Here is a 19089-nt window from a genome sequence, read left to right as displayed (position 1 = left end):
GACCACAGTGGACTAGACAAATTATGTTTCAGGTTATTATTTGTGTTTGCCTTTCAATGGGGACATGCCCCCATATTATTTCAATTTTATATTTTTGAAACTCTGGTAATGAGAAAAATACTGAGTTATGTGACATTGGCTATTCTGATAATGGTTATTAATATAAAGCACTGCTTCATTGAATATTTATGGTACTATACTTTGACTATAACACTGATCTATTAAAAACAGATGTGATGTCATGAAGAAGAATATATGAAAATATGTAAAACATCTTAATTTAAATGAAAAATATTTAAGATGCTATCAATCAAGTTGACATAATCTAAAGGTTGACCAACCACAGTACTACCATACCTTTGCATGTTGCTCTGTGGCTGCCCTGACTGACCCCCATAGCTACAGTGAATGAGTAAATGAATGAGTAAATACCTCTAACCAGAAACTGCACTGAGAACATTCAATATGAACAAATAGCCATATGTACAACTAAGTATGTACAGGTATGTTCATTTCATTGCTGTTTGTAATATCAAAATAGTGGGAACCTGAACATCAATAATGGGGGACAGGCCAAATTCTGGCAGAGCCATACAGTGGTAGACTATATAGCTTTTTTTTAAAAAAGATGCTACAGAAATGTATCCATTAATATAAAACAGCAAACTGCAGACCTCTGGACAAATTCAGCCTGAGACCTAATTTTGTATGAGCAGAGTTAAGAATGGTATTTACATTTGAAAGATTAAAAAAGAAAAAAGTCAAACTCCATGAGCTATAAAGAGTATATGACTGGCAAACCCGGAAATGCTTATTATCTAACAGAAAATGTTTACTATGACTGATATAGAACATTGCATTTAATGTAGATTAAGTTGATAGGGATAGATTAAAAATATTAAAATATGGAATGATGACTTTTTTAAAAAAATGCAGTCAATGCCATTAGAAGGGTAAACGCCTTAAATGTTAATAATTGTGTCTAAGTAGATAGGGTTACTCGGGCTCTACAATTGTGTATATTTGTCTACTTGTATGATTTTTTCAATAATGAGTACGTTATATAATGAAAACTAAATATTTAATTTTGGTGTGGGGAATAAAAGATTAGGGAGAACAAAGAACAAATATTTCAATGTTCTGAGTTCTAAGAGAGGTTCAACTTGCTCTTTCACGCAAGTGAAATACAAAATAAAATTGCTGCCAGTTTATGTCAAGTGACATCACCATTTGATATCTGAAAATGCCCATCCATCAGCTCACAATAAATTTATGAACTCTGTGTTCAAAGGCAATTTAGAGGTATCAGTATATAACATATGATAAAGGAGGGTTTTACAGAAATCAAAAACCAACTTGATGGGATTAGCACACAACCAAATAGATTTATATTCACTTAAATAGCATTAAAAGAGAGTAACTTATATTTTGCATTTGAAAAAAAAAGCAAAGAAAAACTCAGGCATAGGTATTCATAGGTATTCAGTTTACTTTGTAAATTTGCAAAATACTGCTGCTAAATAATATGCTAATTTATTGCTTTTTCATATCTACAGATTTAATAATTCAGAGCCAGTCACATGACATAGAAAGGATACATTTCCTGAAGCCCCTGCCCTTTAAGATAGACATGGAGGACATTTTTGACTTCAGGCCCTAAGTCAGAAAACTGTTTACAAAATTAGTCAACAACTTAGAGAAATACATGTATATACTAACAAGACACATTATAATGAACTAATAGCTAATAACAGAAAGAAACAATAGGACTATAGAAAGCAGACATTAAAGCTCAGCAATTTGAGGGGCCATTTAGTGTGTGTGTGTGTGTGTGTGTGTGTTTGTGTGTGGAGGGGGTGTGGAATAGTCATATACTTAAATTATTCCTGAGGGAACCACTGTCTTGTAAGGAAGAACATTGATGATGATAGCTATTATTGCTCTTTGATTTAAAAAGCACTTGTGCATTAATCACATTAAGCATCTTGTAATTTGGGAGAATGATTCCCCACTCACATATTTGGAAACTGAGGCACAGAGGAGCTCAAGTGAGTGCTCAAGATCATACAGATCATTCAGTTAATGATCAGAGTCTAGATCTCTCAGCCCCAACTTGGTGTCTGCATCTGATGCTGATGCTGAGTCATCAGGACAGGTTCCCTGTACATTTCCCTAAATCAAAAGAACAGATAAATGTGCTTTTAAAACTAATACAGATAAAAAGGTTAAACTATAAATATTTCAATGCTCTTCAGAGGTGAGACTCAGTATCTGGAAAAATTCACTAGTAGAGATGGGCCTTATAACTCAAAAACGCCAAAGAAGCACACTGTACTTACATAGATGAGACTGTCATTTTCTTCCTCTTATTTTTCTATTCAACAAATGTTTCCAAGTCTAGATTTCATATATTTCACATGAATTTTGACTGCAAAAGTAACAGTAAATAGTAAGTAGTTAAGCACTCCCTTTTTTTTAACAGTATACTATCACATATTAACTTCTATGTGGTGGACTCCACAAATTGTGTTTGAAATCATAACCAGATAGAGTATGTGCTTTCATAATTCTTGTCTCTTTAGCAGGCATTTTTTTTAATCCATATTATCTTTTAGATATGAAATGTATGTTCAGAAACTATTTGGCATTCTTATCTAACATTAAATATTATTAGCAGTACACCATTTTTTAAAACATCATGTCGGTAACTTGATGTTAACCTAAGCTGAGATAGAATGAGCAGATTAACCACCCACAGGAAGCATTTTATAATGACCTGAACTATGGTGCTGTTATATATTTTTCTCGGGCAGGTGCTTCAGGAGTTAGAACTAAGATAAAACAATATATGTTAAACCTAAGGGTAATTCTGAGCATGAGAAATATATAGCCATTGGCTTGCCTTTCCTTTTCTGTACATTTTTGAATTCCATGATAAATACATGTTAGAAGAGGGACATGTAACTTTCTTTCATATTGTTTCCTTTTTCCCAACCCCCCTTTTGCCCCATTTACCTCTAGAACAAATGAAGCTCTTTATCAGATAGCTTCTGTGTGCTGGATTCTTGGTACTAGAACTTTACTCCTTATAATTACGGAGAGTTCCATAGTCACTCAGAACGTCTGCATGTCTCTGTGTCCTATTAGGAACCCAGTGATCCAGACATCCTTCCAGTTATTGAGTGAGAAGCATTAAGATAGTAAGCATTGTGGGCGTCCCTGGTGGCCCAGGGGGTTAAGATGCAACCTATGAAGCTATCTGCAGCCACTGCAGCCCGAGTTCGATCCCCGGAGCTACCCACCTGGTGCAGCAGACCTCTCCTGACTTGGCCGCTGCTCCCCTCAGCAGTGTATTTCAGTTGATCTGCCTGTTCTGTTCCCTACTCTGTCTCTGGTGAATCCTCTCACCCCCCCCCCATGTCTGGCCTATACCCCAGTTCTTGTATAGATAAATAAATCTTTTTTTTTTTTTAAGGTAAGCATTGAGACTTCCTAGAGATATTTGATGTGTTCTTTTAACCAACCCTTTAACTTCTCTCCCTGACATTTAGGGTTATTGGCTTATCTTTTTTAACTTGTTCTTTCTTACCACCCTGTAGACCCTCTGTATTAACATAGAGTGTGTGCACAAACATGTACATAACCACCACCCCATAGACATATATCTACAACCACATAAGTGCTATCTCTCCAATCTTAACTCTCGCCTGAGATAAAACTCAGTCTCTTTTTTGTTTGTTTATTTCCTGTAGTTACAGCCTATATGTCACTCAGTTTATTCTCTACTTATATGTTAATTTATATTGTCTTATGGTGTACATTTAACATTCCTATAGTTATATATGGCTGACTTGCTTTCCTAGTTGTAAGCTCCTTGAGATCAAGGATTTTATTTTTTTCTTGTGTGTCTCTCTGATAGCCCTTACCACATTGGGAAGCATTAAGTGCCTTTTAAGTCTTAAAACCAGATCCCATAGAGCAGAAAAGTAACTCAGAAATTTTCATGTGCAATGCCCTCATTTTACAAAAGAGAAAATTAAAGTGAAATAACCCCACCTTCATTGTGGCAGAACTGATGAGTAGGAGACCTGGAACAAAAACTCAGGCCTCCTGATTTCCTGCTTATTTTACACTGACTTGTGCTCAAGTCAGTCTATTTTGAAGAACAGCCTGGAATTCTCTGTAGTACTCTTCCTCACTTTTCATCTTGCCCTTTTAACTTTATAAAATCTTCCCCACTCAGTAGCTAAGGAATGAAATCAGAGCCCTCCCTCAGGGAGAAAATTAGTGTCAGGATACACTTTTATTGATTCATTTAGCAACATCTATTCATTTTGACTAAGGGAGAGTATAAAAAGCAAACTTTCTAAAAAAATTTCACTAGCTATTAATTTTTTCATGAGAATAAACATCTTTAAAAAAGTCTCAAATAAATCTAAAATGCTTATTCACTAAAGCATTCCACATTTAGATTTTTTAATTATACTTATCAATTCTTTCTTTCGTTTCAACTTTGTGCTTTCATACATTTGGAACTCAAATCTAAAGTTCAGTTATATAGATTCTTCTGAGTTATGACCCATGGTTACTAGCAAGTTAGTGTCCATATTCTTTTTATGTTGAGTAAACAAGCTGGGGGGATCTTAGTGCTTTAATTTTTCAGAAAAATGAAGAGTATTCTCTTCATCTAATTGCCTAAAGGCTAATAAAAATTGATTTGCACTAAATCACAGCAAAGTTAAAACAATAGACAAGAGTATTCAATTAATTAAATTTATAAGTTAAAAAATGAAATTCACAATGCAATTTAACAAATAAAACAAGTTTTTCAATTTAAAAAATAGCTTCAGTTTTTGCTTTTTTTAAAAGATTTGTTTAGAGAGTAGAAAGACTGGGACAAGGCAATGGAAGATAAGTGTGCACATGCACATGAGTGATTCACAGGGATAATCCCTCTGATCAAAGAATTGTGGGTCTGACTGTAGCTGTCATCAAACCATCCCACATCCAGAGCATTTAACTAGTAAAATAGGACCTGTCATAGCCTCAGTTTTCCTCATCTATATATTCCAAGATTATGAAGCTAGGTGACATATGATGTCCCTCCCAGCTCCAAGTTTCTGCTAGATTAGCTCTTTTTATATATTTTTATTCAAGTATTTAAAGTTTTAGAGGTTCTACTCAAAATTGAAAAGCCAGAGTAGCTCAATAAATACTTACTGGGTGAGTGATTAAATTTGGCCCATATTATGTGCAAGTTAATCAACTCAGCTAATGATGTATGGGTTATTTCAGTTATTTTCAACCAGAAATATTTATCACATCTATGGCATCTTGTGTTAAAAGCTTTATGTAGAAAAATGAGTAATAGGTAAATTCTGCTTATACTAATAGGAAATTCATACTTGATCTTTTAACAGTGAAGTTTTCCTCATGAACATTTGAAGAAAGGTTTTGATATTGATTGTGTGTTTCAAAACTGAAGCATATGTGAACTGAAACTGGTTCTTTCCATGGCCGTCTGCTCTTACTCATTTCTTCTTTTCTTACTCTTAGCTTTGTTGTGAAAATATTCTTGTACAAGTCTTCAGGGATCTGCAAGCTGGAAGGGCAAAAAAAGCCATACCCCTGGGCCTCCCTGGTGGTACAGCGGTTGAGCTCTGGGTTGCGAAGCTGCCCTCAGCCTCTGCAGCACCGGTTCGATCCCCAGATGCTCCCCGGCCACCGGAGGAGGGTCCCACATGGCGCGCAGACCTCCCCTGCCGCCCGCTGCTCCCCTCAGCAGTGTACTTCGGTCCTTCTGCCTGCTCTGCTCCCCGCTCTGGCTCTGGTGAATTCTCTCACCCTCCTGTACTTCTGACTGTACCCAGTGCTTGTATAAATAAATTAAATTAAAAAAAAAAGCCATACCCCTTGTTGACAGCCTTATATCTAATCCTATTTGAAGGGTAAAGTGAAAAGATAAATATTTTTATTGGCTAGATTCTAAAATCTGGTGTTTTTAACATAGCAGCAATAATACTGTGATGTTACTTAAGTGTAGTAAAAAGATACAATTTTGATGTAGTTATCTTGAAATTCTTTAAACCATAAAAGTTATTACTGAAATCTATTAACTACATGCTTGAAAGATAGTTTTAGAAGCCATTTCATCATATCCTACCAGCCTTCCTTCAGCAAATAGTGTTTTGAGTTTTGCTATGAATTTAATCAGAATCTCTATAATACAGAATCTCTTTGACGATTCCTGTTGGGCTATATATTGAGTGGGGTGAGTTACAGAAAAACCCCATTTAATGGTCATTTTTAAAAAATGAAAATGTCTTCTTGAATGAGCATGTATTACATTTTAGTTACTATAATTTTTCCATTTTGCCCTCTTTATAAAATCCTCCCCAGCAAATATAAGTACCAACAAATGCTGGCAACCAAAATTGACTAAGAATTGGTTAGCAAATAAACACTTCGTTTCTCTATAAAAAAGATAATTTTGCTTTTCTGCTAGTGACATTTTAGTACTAGCTCTGTGACTTCTGTGTTAGTTTTTTCACTGATATATCAAAAGTAGAAATGATATCCCTGGGACCTCATTGGTGGCGCAGCGGGTTGAACACAGCGCTATGGAGCTGTCTGCAGCCTCCGCAGCATGGGTTCTATTACCGGCGGCCAGAGAGCTACACACATGGCACGGCAGACCTCTCCTGTCTTGCCCTCTGCTCCCCTCAGTAGTGTTTTCAGTCATCTGCCTGTTCTGCTCCCCACTCTGTCTCTGGTGAATTCTTTCACCCTCCCGTGCCTCTGGCCCATACCCCAGTTCTTGTATAAATAAATAAATCTTAAAAAAAAAAGAAGAAGAAATTATATTCCTGCTCTGACATTTCTCCAGGAGAACTGAAAACCAGAAAAGTTACATGATGTGTCCAGGTCTCATATTGAAGCTGTAGTAGAGCTAATCCTAAGATCCAAGTGTTGGTCCTGAGCCCAGTACTCAGTCCATCATGCTGCCCCATTTGAAGGTCCACTCAAGTTTTGTGATTTTTAGTTTTTTAGCACATTTTCTCAGATATGCTAATTAAAACTTAACTGCTCATTAGAATGATTTGTGACTTTTCTTCATTCTTTTAACAGTATAAGTTTTATAAGCTACTTTGGGATTTAATTGTATACCAGTTTAGGTAGAGAAGATATTCTCTTTAAGAATCTGAATTCTTTTTCTTTTTTTTTTTTAAAGATTTATTTATTTATACAAGAACTGGGGTACAGGCCAGGTGTGCGGGAGGGTGAGAGGATTCACCGGACACAGAGCAGGGAACAGAACAGGCAGACTGATGAAATACACTGCTGAGGGGAGCAGCAGGCAAGACAGGAGAGGTCTGTCACGCCAGGTGGGACCCTCACCAGCTGGCCGGAATCGAACCGGTGCTGCAGAGGCTGCAGACAGCTTCACAGCACTGCACTCAACCACCTGCGCCACCAGGGGAGGCCCAAGAATCTGAGTTCTTTTCCATACAATCTCCCTCTATATCTCATGAGGAAACACATGAAACACTAAGAATCAAAATTGATTCAGCTCACATATAATTTCATTTAAATATCAATAGGTTAATTCATGGTTTCACCCAAAACTATTTTGTAACTGTGCTCAAGTTTGAAACTAGAATACTTGACATAATTATTTGCAGACAATAGAAATTAGTGAAATAGAGCACTTAGCAAATGCTAGAATAGCAGTGATTTCTCATTATAGTGTCTCAGGTATGTTTATTAATCTTTGATTCATTCACTTATTAAATGAACCATTTTAATACTGACTACTTTGCTGAAGACTAGGGGTATACATATATCTATCTATCTATTTATCTATCTATCTATCTATGGTAACAAATAAAAGGCCTTGCCCTCATGAAGCTTACTTAAATCTAGTGGAGTTAACAAACAGTAATTACATATGCAAATAAAATAATTGGGTGTGACAATGGGACAGAAATAAACAAGGTGATATAATAAGCAATGAATGAGAATGACCAATTTCATATGGGGTGGTTAACAAATACCTTCCTTAAGCCCTTGTAAATTGTTGGTGGGAATATAAATTGGTACAGCTATTATGAAGATAATAAAAAAAAATAGAAATTCCATCTGATGCAGTTATCCCATTTCTGGTATTTACCCAAAAAATACAAAATACTAATTCAGAGAGAGATCTGTACTGCCGTGTTCATTGCAGAATTACTTATATTAGTAAAGATTTGGAAACAGTCTAAGTGTCCATAAACAGATGATAGGATAAAGATGTGGTGTATATATATACACAGTGTACTACTATGCAACTATAAAAAAATGAAATCCTACCATTTGCACAACATAAATAGACCTACATGATATTATGCTTAGTGAAATAAGTCAGATGGAGAAAGACAAACACCACATGATTTCACTCATATTTGATATAGAAAAATCAAATAAATGAATGAACTAAATAAAACAGAAATAATTTTTTAGACTGTAAAACCAAATTAGTGGTTACTAGAAGAGAAGAAAGAAAAGATGGATAAATTGGGTAAAAAGGACCAATTGTGTGGTGAAGGATAAAATTGGACTTTAAGTATTAAACTTTATACATCTTTGTATACAGATTATGATTTATGATTGCACACCTGAAACTTATGTTGTAATGCACTGTAACTTGAATGAGAAACTACATTAAAAAAGAAAAAATAAGAAGAATGACCTCCCTTAAAAGGGACATTTTGGTAGATCCTAAAGTTAAGAATGATAAGGCATGGGGCCTCCCCCATGGCGCAGCGGTTGAGCGCTGGGCTGCGAAGCTGCCTGCAGCCTCTGCAGCGCCGGTTCGATCCCCGGCCACTGGTCGAGGGTCCCACATGGCGCGCAGACCTCTCCTGCCACCTGCTGCTCCCCTCAGCAGTGTACTTCATCAGTCTGCCTGCTCTGCTCTCCCCTCTGGCTCTGGTGAATTCTCTCACCCTCCCACGCTTCTGACTATACCCAGTGCTTGTATAAACAAATAAAAAATTAAAAATATTTTTAAAAATTAAAAAAAAGAATGATAAGGCATGCAGAAAACTACAAAGAACATTGTGACCATAGGAAACAGTAGGGACAAAAGCCTTGATATGGGAAGGGCCAGGTTTCCTGTGTGTTAACTGAGAATATATGTCTCCCCACCTATACTGCTATGAGTTCTGTGGTTATCGCAGTAAATTTAAGTATAAAATGACCTGATATGGTTTGATATATAATAAAAGGAGAAATGGAGATCTTTTGCTCTACTTGTAGAAAGAAAAGAAAATGAGGGTGAATGCCAGAAAATATTCAGAGATCCATATGTTGGCTTCTATAATCAAATGCTACACTGTATGATGCCAGTTGTTGATGTAGGAGTTCACACGGAAGGCAAAGATCTTGGCCTGGATTTCAAACTTGACCAGAGCTTGAAGAATAGATGAATTTGGGTTGGTCAAAAGAAAGCCAAAAAGGGTGTCTCAAGATGAGAGCACTTTATAAATATATATGCTAAGGTGCACCACAGAAAAAAAATAGAAAGGTAATTATTAATAAAGATGGAGATTTTAACTAAACTTATCATGGTGGCAATTTCGCCATATATATGTGTTCCAAATTATCACATTGATCACCTTAAACTTACTCATTATGATACGTCAGTTACATCGGCAATATAAGTATAGCATACTCCATAATGCCAGATATAAACATTTAAGGAAAAGAAAAGATAATTGGAGTGGACTGAACTGAAATGGGTGCCTGCGATCATAAGGTTCATGCTGGAGCCAGAGTGGTCTTTGAGAACAGTAGTTGGGTTTGATTCATAGAGGTCATTGAGAAATCAGTAGGTCAGTTTTGACCTGATGTTTTAGACAACAGAGGGGATCATTACAATTTGTTGAACAAGAACATTGTATGGTAAAAAGAGAAATTTGGTTATATGGATACAGAATTTTTTAAAAAGATTTATTTATTTATGCATACAAGAACTCCATTTATGCATATAGGCCAGAGATGGAGGGGGGCGGGGGTGAGAGGATTCACCAGAGACAGAGTGGGGAACAGAACAGGCAGATTGACTGAAACACACTGCTGAGGGGAGCAGCAGGCGAGTCAGGAGAGGTCTGCTGCGCCATGTGGGTAGCTCCCTGGCTGGCTGGCAGATTGAACTCATGCTGCAGAGGCTGCGGATAGCCTCATAGTGCTGTGCTTAACCCCTTGTGCCACCAGGGAGGCCCCCATATGGATACAAATTGATGAAGACAGGAGGGAAAACCCAAGGGAATGGAAGTCGTGTAGGAAGACCTTCTTTTTCAGCAGGGCCTTGATTATATCCAGTAATCAAAGCATATGGATTATGCTTATATCATGAAAAGATAATAGGCTTGCATATTACACATTTTCAGGGAAATTAACATTGATATTTGATGACTAAAGAGTAATAAATCAAAAGTCAAAATGTCTCTCTCTTGAGCCTCAGGAACTGGCAAAACAGTAGTGTCAATGATGGAACTGGGGCAGGTAGCATAGAACATTAAATGATTGATTTCATTGTGGACATGTTAAATTTCAGAAGACAATAAAACTCCTAAGTTGTGATGTGAAAATGTAAGTAGAAGTACAGAACTAGAGCTAGAACAGGAAGTTGAATGGCAATGCAAATGGGTGATGGGAACTGAGGGCTTAGCTCCTGAGACTGGACACCCATAAGTAATAGTGAATGTGTATGTATTGGGGATAGGGAGACACACCCACAAGCACATGCCTGTACTTTATCATCATAAAAACTATAACTAACCTTTTAGAGTGAACACTACGTGTCCTAAGGTCTTTAAATATAATAGCTCATTCATTTCTTTCCATAGCCTTTAAAATAGTAAACACTATTGTTATCCCCAGTTGTATAGACGAGGAAGTTTAGGCACAGGGAGATTAAGCTCTGTTCCCCAAATTACCCAATTTGAGGAAGTGGAGCTGAGAATCAAAAACAGGTACTGTGTTTTCAAAGCCAAAGCTTTAACTCCCATGCTTGGTTATAATATCCACGATGGTGTTTTAATTGCATAATTTGACTTCCATTTTATCTAAGTTTCTTGAAAATTAGTTAATTAAGTTTTAAAAGTTTGGTGAAAACAATGTTGTTGCTGAGCAGTGATTGGATGATTCCTTACAGCAGAAGAGAATTTGCGATTCTCTAGCCTAAAGCAAAAACAAGGAAGGAAGTATACACCTTCTGGCCTATTTTTTTCTTTTGCCTTTCGTTCTTTTACCTTTAATTGTTGGAAAAGGAAATTATCCACTTTAAAGAGAATTAAAGTAATAATTTGTGGGGGGGGAATTATACCTCTATTTTTTAGTGCTTTCTATATACTATAAATGCATGTCCTTTTTATACACTGGGAGAGTTAGTTAGCTTTTATAAATTGATTGTCAAGCAAATTTTTACAATAAAGCTCATTAGTTTCTTAACATTCATTGCTAAGTGACATTAATTTTCAGAAAAAGCAGAGATTCAGAAATGAGTGTCTACATTTGTATAACTGGATTATCTTTAGCCTCAGTCTTGGAGTGTCAGTGACTAGCTTTCTTTGTGTGGAGATTCAGATCTCAGAACAGGAATTGTGGTCTGGAACCTTTCCCTCCTGAGAAGCCACACATGACTACTTTGACAGTGGCTTTAATGACTGCTTCCCCATAGACTGAAAGAGGATTTTGCTTCTATTCTCCGTGCTTTTCAGGGCTCCCCAACCTATGTCACCCCTCTGGTGAGGTAGAAAGAAATAGTACATTCCCAGTCCACCCTGCTCAGTCATACAGTATAACATCGACTATGCAAAGCCCTGCTTGCTGCCACAGCTACAGCAGGGAAGCAGTAACAGTCCTTCCTTCAATTAGTAAATTAACTCAGAGCATTTTTTTGGACCTAAATCTGAATGGATATCATCTAATTCATCTTGTTGAAGTACAGTTCTGTGCAAGTGAGCTGGCCACTGAAAAATTTTCCATATTTTCCCATTTTAACAGGATAAATTTCTTAGCCTTACATTTATAACTCTGTAATATGGGCCCATGCTGTGTATATCCAATCTTACTTTCCAGTGTTATTTTCTGTCATGCAAACTGACCTGTTCTATTACTTCTGCAGGCTCCCATCTATGTGTTTGCACTGATACCTTTAGAGACACCCCCTTCAGTTCCCACTCATCACTCCAATCTCTGGTTTTATTAGTCCTTATAACATGTGCATTCAATCCTCATCTAAATGTCTTCACCACTGTGCATCTTACTGAACTCATATGTGATGCACATCTTATTGTACATCATATGAACGCCTATGTAATTTTATCTCCAACTCTCTTTTTATCTGTGTTCTAGATGTCTATGTGTATGTATTATCTTCTTACTGGATTCTGAGCAGAATTTGTACCTACTTTAGCTTTATATCTTCCATATCACCTACACTTAACATCAGAGAAAGTTAAAACTACAAAGGACTGAGAGGACATACAAATTGCTTGGAATGCATGGCCTTTTAAAACCTCTCCTTTCTCTGTGCCCTGATATATGTGATGCGAAACAGGACCAGATCTCCTGATTTTTAATCTGGGGCTTATCCACCAATAATAGTGGTTCTCCCATTATGTCAAGATCTCCTGACATCTTCTGTGGTGCTTTTAAAAATAATGATTAGGCAAACTTTTGCTATTTGTGGCAACATGGATGGTGCTGAAAGAGATTATGATAAGTAGAAATAAGTCAGAGGAGAAAGATAAATATCAGGTGTCATTTAAAAGCGGAATATAGAGAAACTAAACAAAGGGACAGAGAAAGCCAAACTTTAAAAACTGCTCTTGAAAATTGGTTATAGAACTGAGGAATCCAGAGGGGGAAAGGAGCAGAGGGGAGGGAGCAGAGTGGACTAAGGTAGTGGACTACAGTGATTTGGTGGTGGATGCGCAATGGTAATAACACTTGGAGGGGAAGAGGTTGGAAACCCTGTAGTCCCAAAATACAAACAATGATGTAAACCAACATTACCTCAGTTAAAAATAATATAAATAAATAATAAATAATGCCTATAGTAAAATAAAAATAAAAATTCCAGTCTGACTGCTCCAAATCCTAGAAATTAGAATCTCAGCAATGCGAACCAGATAATTGATATTCTTCAAATCTCACATTATTCTAATGTATAATCAAAACTCCTAAAATATACCCCAGAGCACGATGACCCCTGGGACAATATTACTTTTCTAGGTAATTCTATTAATTGAGAAACTTATCTTTTAAAAAAAAATTCAATGTGGAAAAGTATATAGTACATTGTTTTGCTTACAATAGCTTAATTAACTGTTTAACTTTTCAGATATTTCGAAAGAAAGCAGTAGAACTTGGGATAAAATTGCTTCCTGCATTTCATACTCCCTCTGGAATACCTTGGGCATTGCTGAACTTAAAAAGGTAAAGTTCTTTATTTTCAACAACATATTTCCAGTTGAAATATTCAAGATTGTGCTCTAACAAACAGCAGTGGATAATTACTTGCAAAATGTTTGTTATTGACACCATTTTGTGTCTTAGCTGCTATCCTTGTCTTAGAAACTATTAGTTTTTTTTTATAATAAATTTTATTTTTATATTCCCCATACAATTGCAACCCCCCCATTCTGACCCCAATCCCTCCCCTCCCGCCCCCCAACCCCCAAAAAGTGTCTCTGGTTCATAGTTTTTTGTTGATTTTGATTTTCACTTTCTTATAGTTATTCATTTTCCTGGTCCCTTATTTAAGTTTTCTAGATTCCTGCTATGAGTGAGACCATCCGGTATTTTTCTTTTTCTTTTTGGCTTATTTCACTGAGCATGATCCCTTCCAGTGCCATCCATGTTGCTGCAAATTGCATGTGTTTATCTTTTTTGAATGCTGAGTAATATTCCATGGTATATATGTACCACATCTTCTTGATCTAGTCATCTATTTTGGGGCATTTGGGCTGTTTCCAAAGCTTAGCTATTGTAAACAGTGCTGCTATAAACATAGGTGTGCAGGTGCTCTTTGGAATTGATGTTTCTGTGTCCTTTGGGTAAATACCTAGGAGTGGAATTGCTGGATCATATGGAAGCTCTATGTTTAGTAGGTCAAGAAATCTCCACACAGCTCTCCATAGTGGTTGGACCAGTTTGCACTCCCACCAACAGTGCAGGAGAGTTCCTTTTTCTCCACAACCTCGCCAACATTTGTTATTGCTAGTTTTTTTAATATGTGCCATTCTCACTGGTGTAAGATGATATCTCATGGTAATTTTGATTTGCATTTCCCTGATTACAAGTGATGTTGAACATTTTTTCATATGCCTGTTGGCCATTTGCATTTCCTCTTCAGAGAAGTTTCTTTTTAGCTCTTCTGCCCATTTTTTGACTGGGTTATTTTCTTTGTTGTTGTTGAGTCTCATCAGTTCTTTGCAGATTTTTGTGATCAGTCCTTTATCATTAGTGTTGGGTGCAAAAATGTTCTCCCAGTCAGTGGGGTTTCTCTTTGTTTTTGTTATTGTCTCTTTTTTTAGGGTTCCATGGTATAAGATAGGCTCCCATCATCAGATAATATCACTCCAATAGAGTATCTAAGCCAGACATAATTTAAGATTTTTACTATTTCATGGTAATGTTGCATCTGTGATACTGTTTCATCCTAGATACCAAGAGCATCCTGTTATTTTTTAAACTGTCATCAAAGCTTTTTACTTTGAAGAAGCTAATCCCCAAGCATACTTAATTCCAGTTAAGTTGCTGGAAAGAGATATTGCGGAGATACAACACATGAACTAAATCAATCTTCCCATGCAAAGTCCTGGTGTAACTAAGATTGTGGTACCAGCTCACAGTTTGAAGGAGGGAAGGGAACTGCTCCACTGACCCAGATGAACCCAACCTTCTCACCCCATCTGGGTGGAGAACCCTGGTGTGTCAAGTCAATGGGAATGTGACCTGAAAAGAAACTGGGCTGACCAGACTTTCTGGTTATTCTCCCAGGGAGTAGTTTGAAATTCCATGATAGCTTTATTGAAATTCCATGATAGCTTTATTTCCATGATAGTGTTATTAATAAACAGTCTAATAGTAAACTCCTTCTTAATTCCTTAAGAATTACTTAATTCCTTAAAAATAATTTAATTCATAAGTAATTTGTTACATGTGTTTCCTTGATTATGGTAGTGGTGGTGGTGGTAGTTGTGATGGTGATAGTTGTTTTACAGTAATAAAATATGAAGCTTTGTTATAGACTCTTTACACACTTGACATATTTAATCCTCACAACAATCCAGTAAAGTCAGTAAAGTTGTTATGTCCATTTTACTAAAGAATTGAAGTCACAAAAAAGATGGAGACATTTGCCTGACATCACACTGCATTTAAATGGCAGAGCTGAGGGTATATTCTTGGATGTTTATATACATGCTGATGCATAGGCACAAATTAAACAGCTTCCTTGTTTTAGACATGCCAAAAAGATTTACAGAGTGGTTTGGCAGGATTAATGTGCTTTTCTTCTTAATTATTTATTTTAGTGACATTCTTTCCTAAAATTAATAATGAGAAATCATTAAATGAATCCTTTGACTAATAGAACAGTTAAATGTCATGCTTTGTTTTAATTTGGAAGTTCTGTTTCTATGCCTCAAAATCCTCCTGTGCCTATGTGTGCTTGGGACCAGGCAGGTATGCTAAGGCAGTGAGATGAGGAGAGTCAGTCCACACCTCTAGGCCATATTAAATTGAAGTAGTTGTTTCTCTCTTTTTTTTTTTTTTTTTAAGATTTTATTTTATGCATTCAAGAACTAAGGTACAGGCCAGAGATGTGGGGGTGAGAGGATTCACCAGAGACAGAGTGGAGAACAGAACAGGCAGATTAACTGAAGTACACAGCTGAGGGGCGCAGGGGGTGAATTGGGAGAGGTCTGCTGCGCCATGTGGGTCACCTTGGCCAGGGATCGAACTCGTGCTTCAGTGGCTATGGGCAGCTTCATAGTGCTGTGTCTTAATCCTTTGTGCCACCAGGGAGGCCCCTGAAGTAGTTCTTTTCTTGTATAATGTGATCCTCTCAGGATCTGTTTTCCCTCTCGGTGTCGTATGACTTCCTCTGTCAGCTTGAAGATCACAGTATATGTCTGCAGGATCTTAAGGCAGGAGTGGGGTGAGCTTGACTTGGAGGAAGTCTGCTCTTTGTTCCGTGACTCATGAGTTTTTCATATAGCTTGTGTAGACCTCTTTGTTCCATGACTCATGAGTTTTTCATATAACTTGTGTAGACCTTTCATATAGCTTGTGCATTACCTTCCATTACTTCAGACTTTGGAATTATTCATAGAATTCTGACCTGGGGGCTTCCCTGGTGGCTCAGGGGTTAAAGTGTCAGGGATATCAAGCAATAGCCATCCATTGAGGCATGAGTTCCATCCCTGGTCAGGAAGCTAACCCATATGGTACAGCAGACCTCTCCTGTCTCACCCATTGCTCCCCTCGGCAGTGTATTTCAGTCAGTCTGCCTGTTCTGCTCCCTGCTCTGTCTCTGGTGAATCCTCTCACCCCCTACATTACTGGCTTACACCCCAGCTCCTGTATGCATAAATCAGTAAAAATAAATCTTTTTTAAAAAAAAGAATTCTGGTAACTGAAATAAGATCTGGTCCCCCCCAAAAAAACCACAGTGCACACTTAACACACTTTTTTCCTAACAACCCAGTGAGAAAAATAATATTGGCATTATTAGTACACTGCGTTATTCAGAGACTGGTCCTAGGTATGTTACAGCTACACTCAGGTTGTGTTTACAGCAATCATTCAAACTCTCCAGGCTAAATTTTGCACCGGAAGTTAGGTTGAATGCTTTTTTGGTGAACCGTTTCAAGTTCACAGAGAACTCTGAGACTCTGATGAAGGCATGGCCCTCTCCTTATCCTCCTTAGTCCTCACTGAGTACAGATACATTTACACAGCTTATAAAAGCCCACATAGGAACTAAGGACTCCAAGTTTAAAATCCTGGAGTAGATGATTACTCAGCCTCCAAGATTCCTGAGGACTAGTTTTCATTGCTTTCTGGAAGGTAATGAAATTAGATAAGGGCCAAGTAAAACTAATAGAGTTGTGGACCTACATCTTTGCAAAAGTTCAAGTCAATTATTGTAAGGTGCTGATATCATTTAATTAGTTCTAGCCTCTCGATTATAAGCATAAGAAATTGGATGATTTTAAAGCATATTTAACTTTACTTAGTGTTTATTTCTAACAGCCAAGAGGATCTTTCCATAGTTAAATCTATCCTTAGTGTACAGTGGAGATATTTTTAATTTCATAAGGGACTAATTCTAAAAAACTATTAAAGACTGAATCTTATCTTCCATATCTAAGCCTCTTGAAAATTCATTAACTGGGGCATTCAAATTTTTTTGTAAGCTCTTACTTTGCATTTACAGTATTTTACCTTAGAACTATTTACAGTATTTTACCTTAGAACTTTTTGCTTAATTTCAAAGATTACAGGAAAATTATTTATGCTGAAAAATGTGCCATTTCATTTATGCATTCTCTGATACTCTTATGTTAAAATATGGAAAACTAGATGACTGACAATTGACAGGAACACTTTTAATTTCTTCCTGGCAACCGTATGAGCATTTTTTATTATATATTTTATTGACTCTCAATCCTATTTGCTAAATAACAGTGACTTACCCAAATTCATATAAGCATTGACAAAATGAATAGTAATATCAATCTACTAATATTCATACTATGCCTTTGCCCAATCAAGTATTCTTATCAAATCCACTTTTCTTCCAGCTGTGAAGCTGATTTATCATCTTAAAGAATTTCCTCTAGGGGAAGAAAACATTTCATATTTATCTGCAATAATTACATTTTGAGATGTGCTGTTGATGTCAACCTGTACATATTTGCTGTTCCTCTGAATCTCTGTCTTTTCACAGTGTAGTTCAGGGGATAATTGACAGCTGGCATGGAACTTCTTTTCTATTTTTTTGAAGGCTGTCACCAGTAGAAGCTTCAAAGAAAGATGAGGAAAATATATCTGGCCAAGTTTTATTTTCTTAATTACTTTCTCAAAATATGGGAGTGTTTGTAGAAGGATGCCCAGGAGAAAAAAGTACTTAAGGATGCTTTTTATGTAGAATAGCTGCACATTGACTGTTGACTTACTTTGAAATTCTTGGCAATAATTATGATGGAAGAGGCACAGAATATGCAGTCTGTAATATCCTAATTCTGTTCTCCTCTCTCAATTTTGAAAATGGTTGTGGATGCTTCACTTTGCCAACACCTATATGTTATCAAAAATGTAAACTTGTTGGCATTATCTGTTCATACTCCTCTGGTATTCAGGTTATTACCTATAGATAATTAGTTTCTTTACCTTTTATTTATTTTAAAAAACAAGCATTTATGTGAGTTTCTGCTGTGTTAAAGGTTCTGTGGTGGGTCCTGGGAAGATTTTCTACTTCTTTCTCTTCACTTTATTTGAAAAGATAACAGATACGGTCTTTCCCCCAGGGTGTGTATAGCCTTGTTGTCAGAGCAGAATATATATATATACACACATACACACACAGGAGGAAGAGAGAGAGAGCATGTTATACACTCACAAATGTCTGGGCCAGGGAGATAGTAAGCACTCACCAGGTTGAATTTAAAGCAAGCAGTATATTACGCATTGAGGTTGTTGATGCATAGGAAGCCAAAACACCAATAGGCCAAATTGCATTTTAGCATTTGTGCAAACTAAGAATATGAGCAGAGCACTAAAGTAATTTATTCATATTCTACATTAGAAACTCTGTCCCAAATCTGTTCAGAAAAAAATTATAATTATCCCTTCTGTTATAGCTACAGTAAATTCAAGAGCTTACAACTTATATTAAGTTGTAAGTTAATCATAATTGTGATGTAATGCAAATAGTAATTTGATTGAACAAACACCTAGGTGGTATATACAGTACCCGATTAGAGTAACATGCTCACTTCACCAATACAATAGCAGTATAAAGATGCA

The 19089-nt window shown here is 36.6% G+C and overlaps 1 protein-coding gene across 1 annotated transcript in view; it reads left to right on the top strand.

Annotated features, from left to right (window-relative positions):
• The window catches only part of MAN1A1 (mannosidase alpha class 1A member 1), a gene marked incomplete at its 5' end in the record, with an annotated part of 173424 nt that overhangs the window by 84895 nt on the left and 69440 nt on the right, over positions 1-19089 (top strand). Inside the window, one exon of the mRNA XM_037518772.2 lies at positions 13394-13488. Within this exon, the coding sequence (XP_037374669.1) occupies positions 13394-13488 (95 nt within the window). The remainder of the gene's footprint in view (positions 1-13393; positions 13489-19089) is intronic.

Source organism: Talpa occidentalis, unplaced genomic scaffold (genome assembly GCF_014898055.3).
Source record: "Talpa occidentalis isolate TD23 unplaced genomic scaffold, MPIMG_talOcc4v2.1 talOcc4.2, whole genome shotgun sequence".
In the NCBI taxonomy this organism is placed as follows: Eukaryota; Metazoa; Chordata; class Mammalia; order Eulipotyphla; family Talpidae; genus Talpa; species Talpa occidentalis.
This window is presented reverse-complemented; position numbering and strand designations above follow the sequence as displayed.